We start from the raw sequence: 18,506 nt of genomic DNA on the forward strand, positions 1-18,506 counted from the left end.
CGTTTACATTTATACATTTGACAGTGACTTGCTGTGCTGATTAAACTACATGAATGTCTCGTCATTTCAATAGTAAACCTCAAAACTTCACAGTATCTGTGTGTATAAACATCAATAACCAGGAATCAGACAAATGAGGAATATGGGTTTGTGCTTTAATCTCACATTTAAAAACAAAACAAAAAAAAAACAGCACAAGCTCTCAGATCAGCATAAAACAGCTTCTCCAAAACTTACTGCAGGAGGTGTTTAGGTTTACTGTTTTCACCGCAGTAAATCCCTTTCCCTTCTTGCAATATCATTATACATGAGGAAAAATACCCGGGCAACAAAATATAATCACCTCCTGCTTCCACCTTTTTCAGAAAAACAACTTTTAAGTATATAAGAGTGAGACTGAGGTAACATTATGCATCTTTGTTTGCCATGTTTGTTTCATCTGATATTAAATGTACCTGGACTCAGTGTGGGACTAATGGAAATTATTTTCTTTTTTTGTACACTCACTAGCTACTTGAGGACTATGAGTATGTTTACACACACTCATTTTCATCAATCAAAATTGTGGATCCTGAAAAATACTGTTTATATTTATCATAAACATGTGCATTACATAAAAGTAAATGAGCACCTGGAGTTACTTTGAGGAGAAATGTGAAGAAAACCACTGTGAGCATGAACCAAAGGTTTATTAACATAGCTAAACATATGCCAGAAAAGCATTTTCCTTATGTATTATATATTCATTCTCCAGCTATTCTTAAGATGTCATTAAACATGCACTGCGCATGTGCACAAAGTATCTGTGATCTGCTTGAGAATGTAGTCGGATTCAAAAGTTCTGCATAATTATTCAATGTATATTTCAAATGTTAATATTCAGTGTTTACAGTACAGTTTTAAGGCCGGTTGAGCTTTCAGTCGGACTATTAACACACTGTTAGTTTGTATGTGAACCTATGTATCTATGTAGTTACTAATTGGTCCTGTTTTCTGCTACTTTAAAGATCAAGAAGGCAAGTAAAACTGCTAGAATGCTTCCCAAAAGTAGTCCAGCACAAGCTCCTGAAACTCCATATTCAGCTCCTGCGACTGCGCCGAGAAGCGCTCCGAATACAGCCAGCGCTATCAGTGTGATGGGTTTGAAGTAATGCATCAAATGTGCTTGTGGCTCATTCACAAAGTCAGGCTTCACATTTGTCACTGTTAAAGAAAACAGCATTAGAATTGTGTGTCAGTGACATGTGAGACATGTGTTTGGCAATAAGAAACAAATACTTACTGTCAGGAGGATTCTTCAGCAAACTTCCCCGTCTGCGCCGGAGATCTTCTGTCTTCCGCTCGAGCAGTTCATAGTACGTCTGTGGTATGAATACATCACCACAGTTCTCCTCCACCAGATCTTCTATCTTTTTAAGAAGCTCACTGATCTTACTATGTTTCTCAAGAATGTAGGTTCGGCCTTTGCACTTTTACAGGATTTTCTTTGCTTTCTGAAAGTAAGCTTTGATGGCAAACTCTCCCACTCCATCATCACATGCAAACAGGACGATGGTGTGTTTCCAGACGCGCTCCGATAGTAACTCCATGTGCATCTCTGCTGCTTTAATGTCACCTGAAGAAGGCTCTTCATTTCTCTTCACAGGAATGACCAGAAGCACAACGTGAGGTCCTGGAGGACACAGAGACACGCTTCTTCTGATTGAATTTTTGGTGCTTTCTGGTGTTTGCTGCATTGAGTTCCATCCTGGTGCTTCCACAACACTGATCTTCCTCACAGCCTGTTCAACTTCATATAATACACACTGACCCACGTTCTCTCCCATAAGATTCCTGCAGCCCAGGATGGATTTGATCACTTTGCTCTTGTCAACTTCATCATTTCCCAAGAGCACAACTCCTATCTCTGACAGATGAATTGAGCCTCAGTTGAATACAATTAATAATATTCTACGTTTATTTCATCAAAATGTTTCTAAAAGGTCACCTACCTGCTTCTGATGAGACTCCAGCAGCCATAGTTGTGTTACATCCAAGGCTGTCCCTAGCCTCCGCTGCGGGGTCCCTCTGGAGCCTTGTTTCTTTGCACAGCCCTAACGACGGCCCTGGTTGCAGCAGATGAAGCTGATCAGAAATGAACCACTCCTTAGGTTCAGAGTGGAGAAGTACATAAACAGGCAGCTGGTTCTTCTGCACTGCAGGGCCTTGTTTTAATACAAACACAAAAATTGGATCCTGCCCTCTTAAAACAGTTCAGTTGAGAAATGCCTGTTTTGCTGATATTTTGTTAAATAAATTTTAGCAGATCTTCCTTTCATATTGCTGAACAGTTCATTGTTCTCTCTCTCTCTCCTCTTTTGTCTTCTTCTTCTTCATCGTTTGAACTTTTATAGCTTAAAAATGAATACATTTGTGTTAATAGCTATTTTCATATTTTAACACATAATTACCAAGTTAAGTCTGTCATAACTTAAATATATTGGGTTTCTTCTTCACATATGTATGTGTATATATGTGTGCATGTGTGCATATGTGTATGCATGTATATATATATATATATGTGTGTATGTGTATAGTAGAAACTTAATTTCCTGTAAAGCTGCTTTGCAACGATTGTATCGTAAAAAGCGCTATACAAATAAACTTGAATTGAATTGAATTTTGAAATGCTGATTTGTACAATTTGCTCAAACATTTGCCACAAGAAGCATTATTTAAGCATTACGTTTGCTGCCAGAAAAATTCAGTGCTTTTAAAACATTAAATGTTTTTAACACTTTTTAAAGGTTTGTTTCAAAGGTTTATGTATAATTTGTTTATAAAATGTAAATATTTATTTATTTTGCAAAGAGCCCGCACCTTTTTATGTATACGTGTTTTTTCTAAAAAAAAATGGTAACACTTTACAATAAGGTTCATTAGTTAAACATTAGTTAATGTATTAACTAACATGAACTAACCATGAGCAATACATTTGTTACTGTATTTACTAATCTTCGCTAACGTTAGTTAATAAAAATACAGATGTTCATTGATAGTTCATGTTAGTTCACAGTGCATTAACTAATGTTAACAAGATTTTAATAATGTATTATTAAATGTTGAAATTAACATTAACAAAGATTAATAAACGCTGTATAAGTGCAGTTCATTATTAGTTCATGTTAACTAATGTAGTTAACTAATGAACCTTATTGTAAAGTGTTACCAAAAATATATATATATAAAACGAATGCATAGTGTATTATTCTTTACTTTACAAAATGTCATTGTGAAAATAAAAACACATAAAATACATCATACTTCCCACATCACGTTTTCAAAAATTTTTACCACACACCCCACTTTTCTGTTAATAAAGGTTTCTAAAAAAAGGTTTCTTCAAAAAATAATCGTGAGTAAATATGATAAAGCAAATGCAAAATAGTTTTTCCAGTCCTCAAAATTCACAGGTAGGCTAAAGAAATATTCAGCTTCAATCTTTCCAAAACACCTTCCAAACAAATCCTTTATGTAGCATTGTTTAGGATACTTTTTTTTTCTTCAAATTTTATTATTGATGCATTTGTTTCATGTTTTCCATGATTTGCCCCAATAGATATTACCAAATAAAGAAAACCAAAAAATAAAAAATAAAAATCTTGCAGCAGGAAAAGAGACAAGAGAATTTCTAAAACATACCCTGAGTCCCAATGAGCATACTATCCACCATATATGCCCTAAATAGTATTAGATAGTATAGTATAGAATTTAGGATGGATAGTGTGCACATTGGAATGCAGGCTTACTGACCTTTGTGCTGCTGTTTTCCCTCCAAAATGATGTCACTTCCTGGAGAATGATGTCATTGAGGAACTGGCTTTTGTCAGATCTTAGGATGAAACATGATATTGAGGATATGGAAACCTTTACTATAATCAAAGCTTTATGAATTTTTCTTATGTCATTCAAAAGAAAATTCAATCAAAATATTTAATATAAACAACAAATGAAGATTTTGTCTGTATGTGTTCTCAAGTTACTGCAATTTCGGTGATTCAATCTGTATGCTTTAATTAAAAGAGGACAAACATATTTTAATAATAAACTTTTTACTCATATTTAGCACCTTAGAATACATTACAATTCCCATTGCACAAAACAATGATTAAATACAGATATTTTGAACTTCAGCATTTCATATTGCACATCACTTTGTCACCAAAGTCAGTTAACTCTCAGCACATAGAAACTTTTTCACCTAGATATCACTCTATAGAGACTGTGTCTGTTCCCCGAACAAGAAAATACAGAAAACATCCAAACCAAAGTAATAGTAACAATTTAATTGATGTTCAACAAATAAAAAAACGATATAATACAGATAAACACATGATAAAGCTTGGCTTATTGAATATTAGATCCCTTTCTTCAAAAGCACTTTTTGTAAATGATATGTTCACTGACCATAAACTAGATGTGCTTTGTCTGACAGAAACCTGGCTAAAACAAGATGATTACATTACTTTAAACGAGTCTACACCCCAAGATTACTGTTACAAACATGAACCGCGTCCAAAAGGTAAAGGGGGAGGTGTTGCTACAATTTATAGAAATATTTTCAGTATCTCTCAGAGGTTGGGTTTCAAGTATAATTGCTCAAGTAATGGTGCTTCATATAACGTTATCCAAAGAAACAAGTGTTAATGATAAATCCCCTGTGATGTTTGTACTGGCTACTGTATACAGGCCACCAGGGCACCATACAGACTTTATTAAAGAATTTTCTGATCTTCTATCGGAGTTAGTGCTGACTGCAGATAAAGTCCTAATCGTTGGTGATTTTAATATCCATGTTGATAATGAAAGAGATTCGTTGGGATCAGCATTTATAGACATTCTAAACTCAATTGGTGTTAAACAACACGTGTCAGGACCTACTCATTATCGAAATCATACTCTAGATTTAATACTGTCACATGGAATTGATGTCAGTGGCGTTGAAATTTTGCAGCAGAGCGATGATATCTCAGATCATTATCTAGTCTCCTGTATATTCCATATAGCTAAAGCTGTAAAGCCAACTTCTTGTTACAAATATGGTAGAACCATTACCTCTACCACAAAAGACTGCTTTATAAATAATCTTCCTGACTTATCTCAGTTCCTCAGCATATCCAATAGCTCAGAACAACTTGATGATGTAACAGGAACTATGGACTCTCTCTTTTCTAGCACTTTAGATGCGGTTGCTCCTTTACGCTTAAGGAAGATTAAGGATAAGAGTCCAACACCGTGGTATAATGAGCACACTCACGCCCTAAAGAGAGCAGCCCGGAAAATGGGGCGCAGCTGGAGGAAAACTAAATTAGAGGTATTTCGTTTAGCTTGGCGGAAAGTACCCTATCCTACAGAAAAGCATTAAAACTGCTAGATCTGATTACTTTTCGTCTCTTCTAGAAGAAAACAAACATAACCCCCGGTATTTATTCAATACAGTAACTAAATTAACGAAAAATCAAGCATCAACAGGTGTTGGCATTTCCCAAGAGCATAGCAGTAATGACTTTATGAACTACTTCACTTCCAAGATCGATACTATCAGAGATAAAATTGTATCCCTGCAGCCGTCAGCTACAGTATCGCATCAGATAGCACACTATAGACCCCCTGAGGAACAATTCCACTCATTCTCTACTGTGGGAGATGAAGAATTGTATAAACTTGTTAAATCATCTAAACCAACAACATGTATGTTAGACCCGATTCCATCTAAACTACTAAAAGAGCTGCTTCCAGAAGTCATAGATCCTCTTTTGGCTATTATTAATTCATCATTGTCATTAGGATATGTCCCCAAAACCTTCAAATTGGCTGTTATTAAGCCTCTCATTAAAAAACCACAACTTGACCCCAAAGATCTAGTTAATTACAGACCGATCTCAAATCTCCCTTTTCTGTCAAAGATACTAGAAAAGGTAGTATCCTCACAATTATATTCCTTCCTAGAGAAAAATGATATCTGTGAGGAATTCCAGTCAGGATTTAGATCGTATCATAGCACTGAGACTGCTCTCATTAGAGTTACAAATGACCTGCTTCTATCATCTGATCGTGGTTGTATCTCTTTATTAGTTCTACTGGATCTTAGCGCTGCGTTCGACACTATCGACCACAACATTCTTTTGAATAGACTACAAAACTTTGTTGGCATTAGTGGAAGTGCCTTAGCATGGTTCAAATCGTACTTATCTGACCGCCATCAGTTCGTAGCAGTGAATGAAGAGGTATCATATCGATCACAAGTGCAGTATGGAGTACCTCAAGGCTCAGTACTAGGGCCGTTACTTTTCACGCTCTATATGTTACCCTTGGGAGATATTATCAGGAGACATGGTGTTAGCTTTCACTGTTATGCTGATGATACTCAGCTCTATATTTCTTCGCCCGGTGAAACACACCAAATTGAGAAACTAACGGAATGCATAGTCGATATAAAAACTGGATGACGAGTAATTTTTACTGCTAAATTCTGAAAAACAGAGGTGTTAATTATCGGACCTAAAACCCCACATGTAACCTAGAACATTATCTAACACTTGACGGCTGCTCTGTCAATTCTTCTTCATCAGTCAGGAACCTAGGTGTGCTGTTCGATAGCAATCTGTCATTTGAAAGCCATGTTTCTAGCATCTGTAAAACTGCATTTTTCATCTCAAAAGCATATCTAAATTGCGACCAATGCTCTCAACGTCAAATGCAGAAATGTTAATTCATGCGTTTATGACCTCAAGGTTAGACTATTGTAATGCTTTATTGGGTGGTTGTTCTGCACGCTTGATCAACAAACTACAGTTAGTCCAAAATGCAGCAGCTAGAGTCCTTACTAGAACCAGGAAATATGACCATATTAGCCCGGTTCTGTCAACACTGCACTGGCTCCCTATCAAGCATCGGATAGATTTTAAAATCTTGTTAATTACTTATAAAGCCCTGAATGGTTTAGCTCCTCAGTACTTGAGCGAGCTCTTATCGCATTATAGTCCTCCACGTCCGCTGCGTTCTCAAAACTCTGGCCGTTTGATAATACCTAGAATATCAAAATCGACTGCAGGCGGCAGATCCTTTTCCTATTTAGCACCCAAACTCTGGAACAGTCTACCTAACACTGTTCGGGAGGCAGACACACTCTGTCAGTTTAAATCTAGATTAAAGACCCATCTCTTTAGCCTGGCTTACAGATAACACACTAATACGCTTCTATTATTCAAATCCGTTAAAGGATTGTTAGGCTGCATTAATTAGATCAACCGGAACCGAACACTCCCCATAACACACGATGTACTGTTACATCGTAAGTTGAATGGCATCTACGCTAATATTTGTCTGTTTCTTTCCTAGTCTGTTTCTCAGTCCGTATCCGATCAGATGGTGGATCAGCACCAAGAGATGATGTCTACAGCCCTGATCGTCAGCGGAGACAAGGACACCCAGATGACCCCCAGAGATATATCCCCAGATATATCAACCAAAAATAACAAAATACCTAACTACATAATACTACTATTGTTAGAAATTGCAACAAAATTAAAATAGAAATATAAACTTTTGAACTGCGGGTTTCGTCTGGTCAGAGGAGAACTGGCCCCGACTGAGCCTGGTTTCTCCCAAGGTTTTTCTCCATTCTGTCACAGAGGGAGTTTTGGTTCCTTGCCGCTGTCGCCTCTGGCTTGCTCAGTTGGGGACACTTAATTTCTAGCGATTATCGCCGATTTGATTGCACAGATACTATTTAAACTAAACTGAGCTAGACAATGACATCTCTGAATTCAATAATGAAATGCCTTTAACTGAAAATTGAGTGTTTAATCTTATCATTATACATTACTGACACTCTATCCTCCAATTTGATACTGTTAAGTGCTTTGACACAATCTGTATTGTAAAAGCGCTGTATAAATAAAGGTGACTTGACATCTAAAATTTATCAATAACCAGCAGATCCCCATTATGACAACACTGTCTAAAGAGAAATATATTTCAATTTTTCATTCATTATTCTTATATTTGAAGTTTTAATTATACAAGACACCATGTTTCCACTGGCAACAGAATTTTAATTCTCTTATTCATCGTCAAAGGATCACAACATACTGTATTTACAGTTTCCAAAATTAATGTTTAGTGAGCAAATAAGATGCAGCTAGATGTTAGGGGAAAAAAACATCATATCCTGTTAGGTGTAAAATAAAGAACACATTTTATGAAGCATGTACACATTTGCATTGACATACATAACAAATATGAAATAAAAATGAAAAGAAATAATCCATAGGCTCTTGTTTCTATGTAAGGGCCGGCAGGTGCGGTTAGTAAAACCATCATCAGATATTTCACTCGGAGCAGAAGTCACTCAATCTGAGCTTCAATCAGCGTGTTTCAGTTCAGATCAGTGTGAAGGAGCTTCTACTTTAAACATCAGACGTCAAAGGCCTTTAGTTGGGTTACAGTGGATCTCAAAGGTCAGAGGTCAGAGTTTAGGCTCTCTTCCAGCGGCCGTCCTCAGCGCGGTGGTACAGATGCGGCTGACCGCCTGGAAACAGCCCGTCTGCGGTCGGATGATCCAGCAGAAACTGGATGGTGGATTTGATGTGATGGACAAAGTGAGGAGGTTCTGCATGTGGAGACGTGGACAAATACTGACGGACAAACCAGACGAGAAATCAGTGAGAAGAGCCACTTCATCCTGCAGATCTGACTTAATGATGAAATACACATCATGCATTATTAACCTTACTGTATCATATTTGATAGGCCTCTAAATGATCAACATGATCAAAGTTTGCAGTTAACCCTGTTGTTCACAAACTACTCCATGCCTTCTGTCATCTGATTGATAGTTCATACATTTTTTTTTTAGCAATGAAAAGGTCTTTTAATCGTACAAACATCCACCTTCAGCTTGTGATTCACGTCTCATCAGGCTTTTGAGGAGCGTTTATTTCTTCATCTCTCAATCATCATTGGATTGCATTGCATTAAATGTTTGGATCATTTAAATCTCATCTTACTAAGACATTATTGGAGATACAAAGCGACAACTGATATTTCTATCATTTAATGTAAGTATCTGCCATACTGTTATAAACATCTCATTGATTTACAAGAATCAGAACTTTATCTTTTTCGTCATAAACTTCAGCATCTGCACCAAATTTCAAATTTTTGCTCAGTTTGAGTCTCCGAGTTGTTTTTTTCTTGTATATTCTGCACTGTAAGACCAAATAGTAAATCTTTCATAAAGGAATTGGGTTGTAATTACTCAAAAGACATAAAAACGTTCATTCGCCTCTAATTATCTGAGTAATTAGTACAAAAATGTAATTTTAAGTTTACAGCACTCAAATGCTTTCATTTGTTTTTGGCAGTGTACTCAAGTTGTAATGACCTCAAATTGGCGGTTTTGATTCGTATATTTAATTGGCTCGCATTGCTGGACATAAAATAAAATGATTTTCATAGAGGTTTCTCAGTAATTTGATTTACTTTGTTCCAGGAGTTGTACATTTTTGTAAGGACAGGTATTTATAAATGTATTCAAGTTGTTGGCTCAAGCCATACCAGTAAAGCTTGTGTTATTTACCCAAGGCATTTGTGTTCTTGCTTAAAATGTAACATTTTAAAGAGCAAATTATACAGTATAAATATATATGTATGTATGTTTGTATTATGGGATTAAATTAAGCACATAACGCCTAGTAAGTTAAATAACTGATTTGTTTCATGTGCTTTAAATTGAATTTTCCTGGTGTTTTGGCAAATATTACAACCTGACTAACTAAAAGTGAAGCAGCTGGAAGTTTAGTTTGGTATATTGATGTCCAGTTATTAATTTTAATACGCATTCATTGTATAGAGATACTGGAACCTACAGATTGGTGAGATCCTGGATTGCTGGCCGGTAAAAATATTTTTCTTAGCACACTTGAAAATGTTTTATATTTAAAGGGATAGTTCACCTAAAAATTAACATTCTGTCATTAATTACTCCGCTTCATGTCGTTCCAAACCCGTAAGACCTTCGTTCATCTTCAGAACACAAATTAAGATATTTTTGATGAAATCTGAGAGCTTTCTAACCCTGCATAGACAGCAGTGTAACTGAAATGTTCCCAGGCACAGAAATGTAGTAAGGACATTGGTAAAATACTCCATGCTGACGTAGAACACGCATACTTGCAGCCTTGTTTACAAGCAGAGGAATGCACACGCATGCGTCGTGGTACTCTCTGTAATGGTGGAGGATGGTGACTTGGAGAAGTCAAGAATAAAGTCGTTATTTTTGTTTTCTTTGCACACAAAAAGTATTCTCGTAGCTTAGTAAAAGTATTCTCGTCACATGGACTATTTTACAGATATCCTTACTAATGTTTCTGGACCTGGGAACATTTCAGTTACATTGCTGTCTATGCAGGGTCAGAAAGCTCTCGGATTGAATCAAAAATATATTAATTTGTGTTCCGAAGATGAACGAAGGTCTTACAGGTTTGGAACAACATGAGGCGGAGTAATTAATGACAGAATTTTCATTTTTGGGTGAACTATGCCTTTAAAGTATTAGTTATCCCAGAAAAGAACATTTACCATTCATTTACTCTCTCTCTCTGGCCATGCAAGAAGTAGCTGATGTTCCTTCTTCAGTAGAACAAAAGATAATTTTTAGCTGAACTCATGGTCCTTGGTGATTCATAAAATGCAGCTCAACGGGTGCCATCGCTTTGCGAGTCAAAAAACATAAACAAGCAACACAAAATTAATACCCATGGTGGCACAGAAATCTTGAGCTCCAGACTCTGGTTTTCCTGGTCATAATGTTATAATGTGCTGTCTGTATCTGCTTTTTGACTTACAAATTGGTGGCACCTGTTGACGTTAAGTTTATGAATCATCAAGGAACACTACTTCAGTTAAAAACCATCTTTAGTGTTCTACTAAAGAAAGAAAGTAGCTTACATCTTGGTTGGCTGAAGGGTGAGTAAACGTCAACCTGAAGAACCAGAAATAAAGTTGATCCCACAGGAAAAGTGTCTGAAGTACCGAGTCAGCTCTTCAGGATACGTGACACTTCAGGTCAGTGGTTACTCTTCTTAATGGCTGAAAGGGTTGATTTTGAGTGATTTCGGTTGTGTTGTTATGCATACAGACGTTTTAGGGCGATGCATAGTATTGTGTGGCTGTGCTGATTAGATTCCATGTTAAATCAAGATTCTCATACTCAAGTCTCTAATTCTCACTCTGAAGGAAATATTAACATCCATGCTGCTGTCTATGATGTCCATGATGAGCTGCTGTCCTCCGTGCTCCCTCCGCCTATCTGCTCGAGGATGACTCCAACGTTCTCAAGATGGGGGATGTAAGTGATCATGTTGTTTAAGCCTGTGATACACGGCGCAACTTTTTGAGAAATTTTGCTGGGCAAAAAATGAGACACAGGGCACACGACCGATCTAAAGTATCCAGATTTACCCATTCTCAATGGGAAAGTGCCCAAGCAACATTGCTCAAAAATGTTGCCCCGTGTATCATCACCTTTAGAATTGAGAGAGAGATCACTATAAATGAAAATGCTCTCTAGTCCTCATTTACACTTTTGCAGAAGACCAAAGAATTACTACAATTATAAAGGATATATTAAAAACCTGGAACTACAGCCTGAATGACATCTGAATGGCAGGAGAGATTGTTGGATAACCAAACCGTTTTGGTTTGAACTGGCTTCCATAGTATAGAAAAAAATACTATGAAAATCAATGCAACCTGAAACTGTTCAGTAATCAACAATCTCACCTTCCATTCAGATGTCATTCAAGTTCTAATTGCAGGCTTTGAATATAGGCTATCAATTATAATGTAGTTATTGTATGGGATAGAATGGTTTGGAGTAGATGTAAATATATGTCATTTATTAGCAGTCAGCCTTTGGAAGTTTAGAGTAACATTACTCTGTTTTTGTCTTCAGGTAGAACAATCTGATGAACCAGACGCTGAAGATTTATCACTTCATCTCCTCTCCATTAGTGACAATTCAACAGTTGCCATGTTCTTCTGCTCAGAGAAGACTGAAGTTGCACTTTGGGTAACATAGTTAAGGATTTCCCCATATTGGCTCATGCATTTGTCATGCTTTTTGGACTAACTTACGCCTTGGATCTAAGTTCCCCAAAAAAGTCTTGATGGGTCTGGAGGATGGGAAGCTGAGACCCAGAGCGTTGAGTCTTAAAAATGAACTTTTGTCAGTAGAGTTTCCTCAGTGTTTTAACAAAGGTACTCCTTTATTTGACATTTCATTTAATACTACAATTTGTCTAGTATTTAATTTGCAGAACATTTTCTCAGTTGATTTTCTGGAATGGTATACTTTCCATATACAGTACCATGTTCATCCACTCATATAAAAGACAGTTAAAAAAAAAATACATTGCTCTATTTTGAAATCTTTCTCGTATATTCTATTCTTGTATAACTTTTATATTTCTAAAGTTACTGTTAGATGTGAATTTTGGAAGTGTTCCTATTTTAGGGAAGTGTTTACAGCTGAGTGATATCCAGATATCCATATTGTCCACTTCTAAAAGTGACAGTTACCATCTCAGCTCATTTTTCAAGGACCTTGCACTGTTTTGGAGAATGTATTTCCATTTGATGTTGAACAATTTAATGTTGATTTTTTGTTAATGATTTGTGGTTGCTTAATAAAAGAGTAACTTGCATTTAAATTGTCTGTGTTAACCCGTTTTTGTTTTTTATTTTATTTCAGAATGAGTATAGTTGGTGTATAGTTATTTATTAAAACTATAATGTTTTTACGAAGGTAAACTTAATTGTAATGTAACAAAAAAAAATTAATTAATTTTAATTGGTTCAGTGAACCCAAAAACTCCTTGTAAAATTAACTTGATCAGTACTGTTATAGTAACTTGCATGATTTAAGTTAGTATCAGTTAAAATGACTTAGTAACATTTACTTAAAAAAATGATGTTTCTTTTGAGTTAATATAACTTAAACATTTCGATGTAATCAGTTTCAACTATTCTTTTGAGTTATATTAACTTATTCGGTTTTACAGTGTGTCTATATCAGACTATATGAACCATTAAAAGCCTGATGAATAAAATACGATACTCAACGAAAAACACATGCAAACTGTTTTATAATATGTGGTCTAAAATGTTCATTAAACTAACAGTGAGGGGATTTCAGACCTGTAGGATGGTTTCATCGTCTTGGGACAGCCAGAAGGCCATGTCGTTGTTTGGTGTCCATCTGCATGGGTCGATTTTCACAAGCTCTCTGCTAGAGTCATACACTTCAACCATCTATCAAAAACACACACCGATATTTCAGATTATACAGCAGTTAGTTCAGTCCACCAATTCTGATCGGTCAATCGCAGCATTCTGAAGCCAGATATTTTTAATGAGCACTAAATATTGCATGACGGCTTCATCCATGTACCTGTCCACCAGAGAAGGTGCGTGCGGATCGGAGCTCCTCCGCTGGTCCTCGACATGTGAACGAGGCTGGAAACACGTGACCCGTTTTAACGTTCACACCTGAACTCGGACAGAAACACTCTGTCAGTGTCTCGTTATAGAGCTGCATGATGAATCCAAATAAAACCGAAACCGCGATATGGCTTCACGTGATTATAAAATCACAAAGGCTGCAGTTTAGTTACATAAAAATAAGCTGTGTGTGTTTCAGAGTAAAGCACGGCATTGTATTCATTTAAACATGAGCTGCTTGTGATCCAGTGTTTTCAGAGTCTCGGAGCGGCTCAGTTCATGCTGCCGCACACAAACTCCATCTCTGCATCAGTCGCTTATTATGTGCATTTGGGATTGAAACACATGCCAAACATCTTCACAAACTTGCAGTAGGAAGTGCTTACAAATCAACAAAAGAGAGGCTTTAAAGGTTTAACATTTGAAATTTAAGAAATTAAGACAGCCATAAATATTAGTTTTGTAATTTTACAGTACTGTAAAATAAATTACTATTATTATTATTATTGTTCTTATTTTACAGTGAAATATTACAATAGTACTATTTCTGATTGTTTTATTTTAATATATATATATATATATATATATATATATATATATATATATATATATATATATATATATATATATATATATATATATATATATAAATACATTTAATTATTACTTTTATCTATTTTAATGGTTCTTATTTGATAGTCATATTGATATATAAATTAATCACACAATTTTTGGCCAAATTGTGCAGCCCTACAAAAAAGCACAGCAAACCTGAAGAAATCACAATTTTTATCTTTAAAAAAAAAAGTCATGCAGTAATTTTGGTGGTGTTTGAACCTGGTGAAGAAAGAAATCAAAAATTGTGTCTTTTTTTTATTTTTAATTTAGCATTGTCCAGCACTCTGTGTTTTTTTTTGTGTTTTATTTAGCATTATATTCAATTCATAACTCTGATAACAAACACGTCACATTTGTGCTGAAGTGTCTATCAATCACAATGAGAGGGTGATACTCAGAGAAGATGGAGATGTTGTACAGTACCTATCCCATACACCACAGGCCGATGAATCCCATCTTTGATGACGTCATTCATGTCTAAAGAGACAGAAATAGTTATGCAATTATCAAAAATATCATGCACTATATTCCATGTTCTCTGAAGTAACACAACAGCCTTCTGTGAAGAACAGACCTGAATAATTGAATAAAATGGAAACCTTGAGATTTCAGCACCGCAATAGAGGGGGTGATTTTCTATGAATAATAACTCAAATTTTTGTATTTTCCTCACACGAAACCTCATATGATTTGAGACTTGGAAAATAGTGAGTAAGTTGTAGTGACTACTTTTCTGTTGCTTTTATGGGCTTTTTTGACACGTGTGAAAACTACGAGCTGTCAAAATTACTCCTTTTGTGTTCCTCAGAAAAAATTAATTCATACAGGTTTGGAACGACACGAGGGTCAGTAAATGATGACAGAATCTTCATTATTTTTAAGGTAAATAAACTAATAGAAACAAAAGAGTTTCCCAAGTCTTGACAGTGAAGAGCACAAACTGACCCGTGATGCAGCACGTCTCCAGATGAATCTCTTCCTTCTGCTTTTGAAAGGCAGCTGTAATGCAAAAGATTTATTAACACTTCTGATTTCCGATCACACAGTGAATGTTTCAACTTCATTGCACAACCTACCCAGAATACTAAGGCTGAGTGTGTGCGAGGTCCTTCTGTCATCATCAAAACCACCAACCAGATGCAGCTCCAGTCTGAAGACACAAACACAGCCATAAATCACACAAACTCCTTTCTATCTGACATTCCAGTTCAGCGGTGTGTGACGAATCTACAGCACCTGCCCTCTTTCGCTGGGCTGCTTCTAGAAGTGACGGCATTGACTATCAGAGGAACTTCAGTCCATGTGCTGGACCCATCACAGTGTGCCAGACACGTCGCTCCGCTGCCTGCAGAAGAGAAACACAGGATCAGACACAAACACACAGTAAACCAACACAGACATTGACTCTATGAAGGCTCACGTTACCTGTGTGTCGAAGCACGACTAAATGGCATGTTGTAGCGTCATCGGATCCCAGGATAGAGACCGAATCTGAGGAAAGAGAAACATCAGTGTGTGTTTAACACACCACCGGTCATCAGATCGAGGGCAAACACTCACTGTCCGCTGGTGTGGTCGCTGCAAACTCCCGCTGCTGGACGTACAGGAGCTGTTTAGTGTCCACAGCTTCTGCACTTCTGGACACAAACTGCTTCGCACTTTCCTAAGAGACACACGTCATCAAAACAACCACCTCTAATTACTAGATGTGTACTGTACACTGTATATGTGCATAATTAGCAAACAACACAGCACTTAATAGGTTTTTTTCAACATAGGAATTAAAGCACTTTTTTATATTCTCTTTAATATATTTTCAAATCAAATGCATTTTTATATAATTTCAATATATTTTTACATTTTGCGGTTTACTTCAATAATCCTGCAGTGCAAATTACACAATTAAAATGATAAAAGTGTTTGTAGTCTGTATGTGATCTAACTGATGTGAGCTTGTAAAAATGCATGCATAAATATGAGAAATGTATTTACAACATGTCACACCGTGTAAATAAATAAATAAATAACAAATGATTGTATGGCGTTTATCTTGTATTTAAATAGTAAGACAAAGGTAATCTACATACATTACAGTTTGTGCATGCATACTGCCGTATAATACTACTAGTATTACAATACTAATGAAATATTAATAAAATGAATGAATTTCTAAAGTGTTGTTTTGAAGATTTCTAAGGTGTTGTTTAACTTAAACATCACAAGCGTTTAAATACAAAGAGAAAGAGGGTCTATATTCATTATAGTCTGTGAAAACATGCAGCCGTATAATATTAAAGTGGCTCTGGTGTTATTATTTTTGTTTATTATTTTGTAACTTGCCTTCATGTGCGGGTTTTTGCTGAAGAGCTCCGCGGTTGAGTTCACGCGCTCTATTCGCTGATTCTGAGTCAACAGCGGCATCCTGACAGCGATTAAACCCGATCATCTGATCATTTCATTAAACTCTGATAATTAATAACTCTGTCATGTGTGATTCTTCCCCATCACACTGCCGCATTCACTTCCGCTTCGCGCGCACGTCACAGCTCACGTGACTCTGAACAGTAGAAATGATTCGCTAGAAAGGACACTAACCGGAAGTCAGAAAGTAATAGAAAGAAATCGAGAGGAAGCGCCGATGCAGTTTCATTAGCTGCGATACACATATGGATACACATACAGAACGCTGTAATTTGACAATTTTCATAAAACTGTTTTCAGGAGGACATTGTCATATATATTGAATATATATATATATATATATATATATTGTTTTGGTATTTAGATACTGTTTCTGAACAGACAATAAATAAATAAACTGCTTCAAAGAAGTTTTTAATAATTAACGTTATTATATCTAACAATATATAACAACAATATAAAATAAATAAATAAACACATTATAATAATTAAATAAACCACGAAATAAATTATAATAATTAAAAAAATCAAATAAAAGGATATATATGTGTGTTGAGCAGCAGGAGGCTCCAGTGCATCACGTCTGTGTTCACTGCGGGTTTATTCCTGCTGAGGATTTACTGACTCGCTTTCTGTATTTGGTTTTGCTTAAGAGGAACTTCTTTTGTTTCCTAGTGCTTGAGAAATGTTTAAGAAATGTTCAGATGAGTTAATGTGTAATCCGTGTCCTGGAGCGAACGCAATGAACAATTTCCTTAATGTTTAAATAAGAATTTCACAGAAGAAAAAATATATATCATTAATTAAAATAACCTTACTATTAGGAAGATAGTAATTTTATTCTAAAGATTACAATTTAAACGCATAGTTAATACATTGATGAATGTGTGAGATGGTTAACCTTTAAATCTCTATTATAGTTAAGCTAAAAGTTTATTTTTTTAATCCTAATGTATCCTGTATTTTAAGTTTTTACATTTTTCCAATCCATTATTAAATCAGGATGTCGAGTTTTAATAGTAAGGTTTATAACAAGTTCAAATGAATTAAACTGCCAACTCACTGTGACCATGTGTGTATTGATCACTGGGTTTATGAGGTTTCTCAGAAACATGTTGACAATGGATCATGGTGTCAGGAAAATTACTCCCTGATTAATCACCTTCATTTAACAACTACAGTGTTTACAGTAGCATAAAAAAGCCTGACACCACCTACCTAGAAGCTTCTGTTTTGCAATTTTTCATTTGCTGATTCATCTTTTATTCACCAACAAAAAATCTGACCATCTGTACAAAGAGTCACATGATGACAGTCAAAATGTTCATTTGTGTGTGTGTGTGTGTGTGTGTGTGTGTGTGGTTAAAAAAAAAAAAATTCCCACGACTAAATCAATTTGTTCTCATTCTGAAGAGCTTAAAATTCAAACAAATCCAGATCAGAGTCATCAACCTTTTCTGTCCAAGTGACCAAGAGAATATAAAATCTCAGAATCACAATGATTAATAACTCACATGAATAGCATTATCAGACATGTTTTACATCATTCTAAACCGGTTTCTCTATTAAACAGCTTTTCTGTCCTGGATTCATCGGATCGCTGATGTCCAACAGAGAGCTTTATTCTTGTTGAATGATGGTTTTTCAAGACAGATGAGTCAACCAAAGATGATATGAGGTTGCTTCTCTAGAATTTATAAATACAGAAACCAATATTTTTTAAACTAATGATATAGAATATTTATGTGTTTTTAAAGAAAACTGTTAAAAAGAGTTCACAGCCGACTGGATTTAATGAAGTAGAGCAGCATTATATCAAATCAAACAGAATGAGACACCTGAAACTCTGTCCCTCACACACACACACACACACACACACACACACTTTGATCCATCGGCCTGTGATTATTCTCTCTCTCTGA

The 18,506-nt window shown here is 35.8% G+C and overlaps 1 protein-coding gene and 1 pseudogene across 2 annotated transcripts; both read right to left on the bottom strand.

Annotated features, from left to right (window-relative positions):
* Positions 1–515: 515 nt before the first annotated feature.
* LOC131543037 (GTPase IMAP family member 9-like) lies at positions 516–2,062 on the bottom strand (annotated as a pseudogene).
* Positions 2,063–8,058: 5,996 nt separating this feature from the next.
* Positions 8,059–16,728, bottom strand: ntan1 (N-terminal asparagine amidase). 2 transcript variants are annotated; one of them, XM_058780116.1, is made up of 10 exons: positions 16,504–16,728; positions 15,724–15,826; positions 15,589–15,654; positions 15,400–15,508; positions 15,240–15,313; positions 15,109–15,162; positions 14,587–14,640; positions 13,496–13,593; positions 13,243–13,356; positions 8,059–8,737 (listed from the first exon to the last, which is right to left on the bottom strand). In XM_058780116.1, the coding sequence occupies exons 1-10, from the start codon at positions 16,582–16,584 to the stop codon at positions 8,510–8,512; spliced, it is 981 nt and encodes a 326-aa protein (XP_058636099.1). In that variant the 5' UTR covers positions 16,585–16,728; the 3' UTR covers positions 8,059–8,509. The 2 variants fall into 2 exon arrangements, with proteins under 2 accessions (XP_058636099.1, XP_058636100.1); XM_058780117.1 differs by having other exon boundaries at positions 8,060–8,678; positions 16,504–16,723.
* Positions 16,729–18,506: the final 1,778 nt, after the last annotated feature.

Source organism: Onychostoma macrolepis, chromosome 06 (assembly GCF_012432095.1).
Source record: "Onychostoma macrolepis isolate SWU-2019 chromosome 06, ASM1243209v1, whole genome shotgun sequence".
Classification (NCBI taxonomy): Eukaryota; Metazoa; Chordata; class Actinopteri; order Cypriniformes; family Cyprinidae; genus Onychostoma; species Onychostoma macrolepis.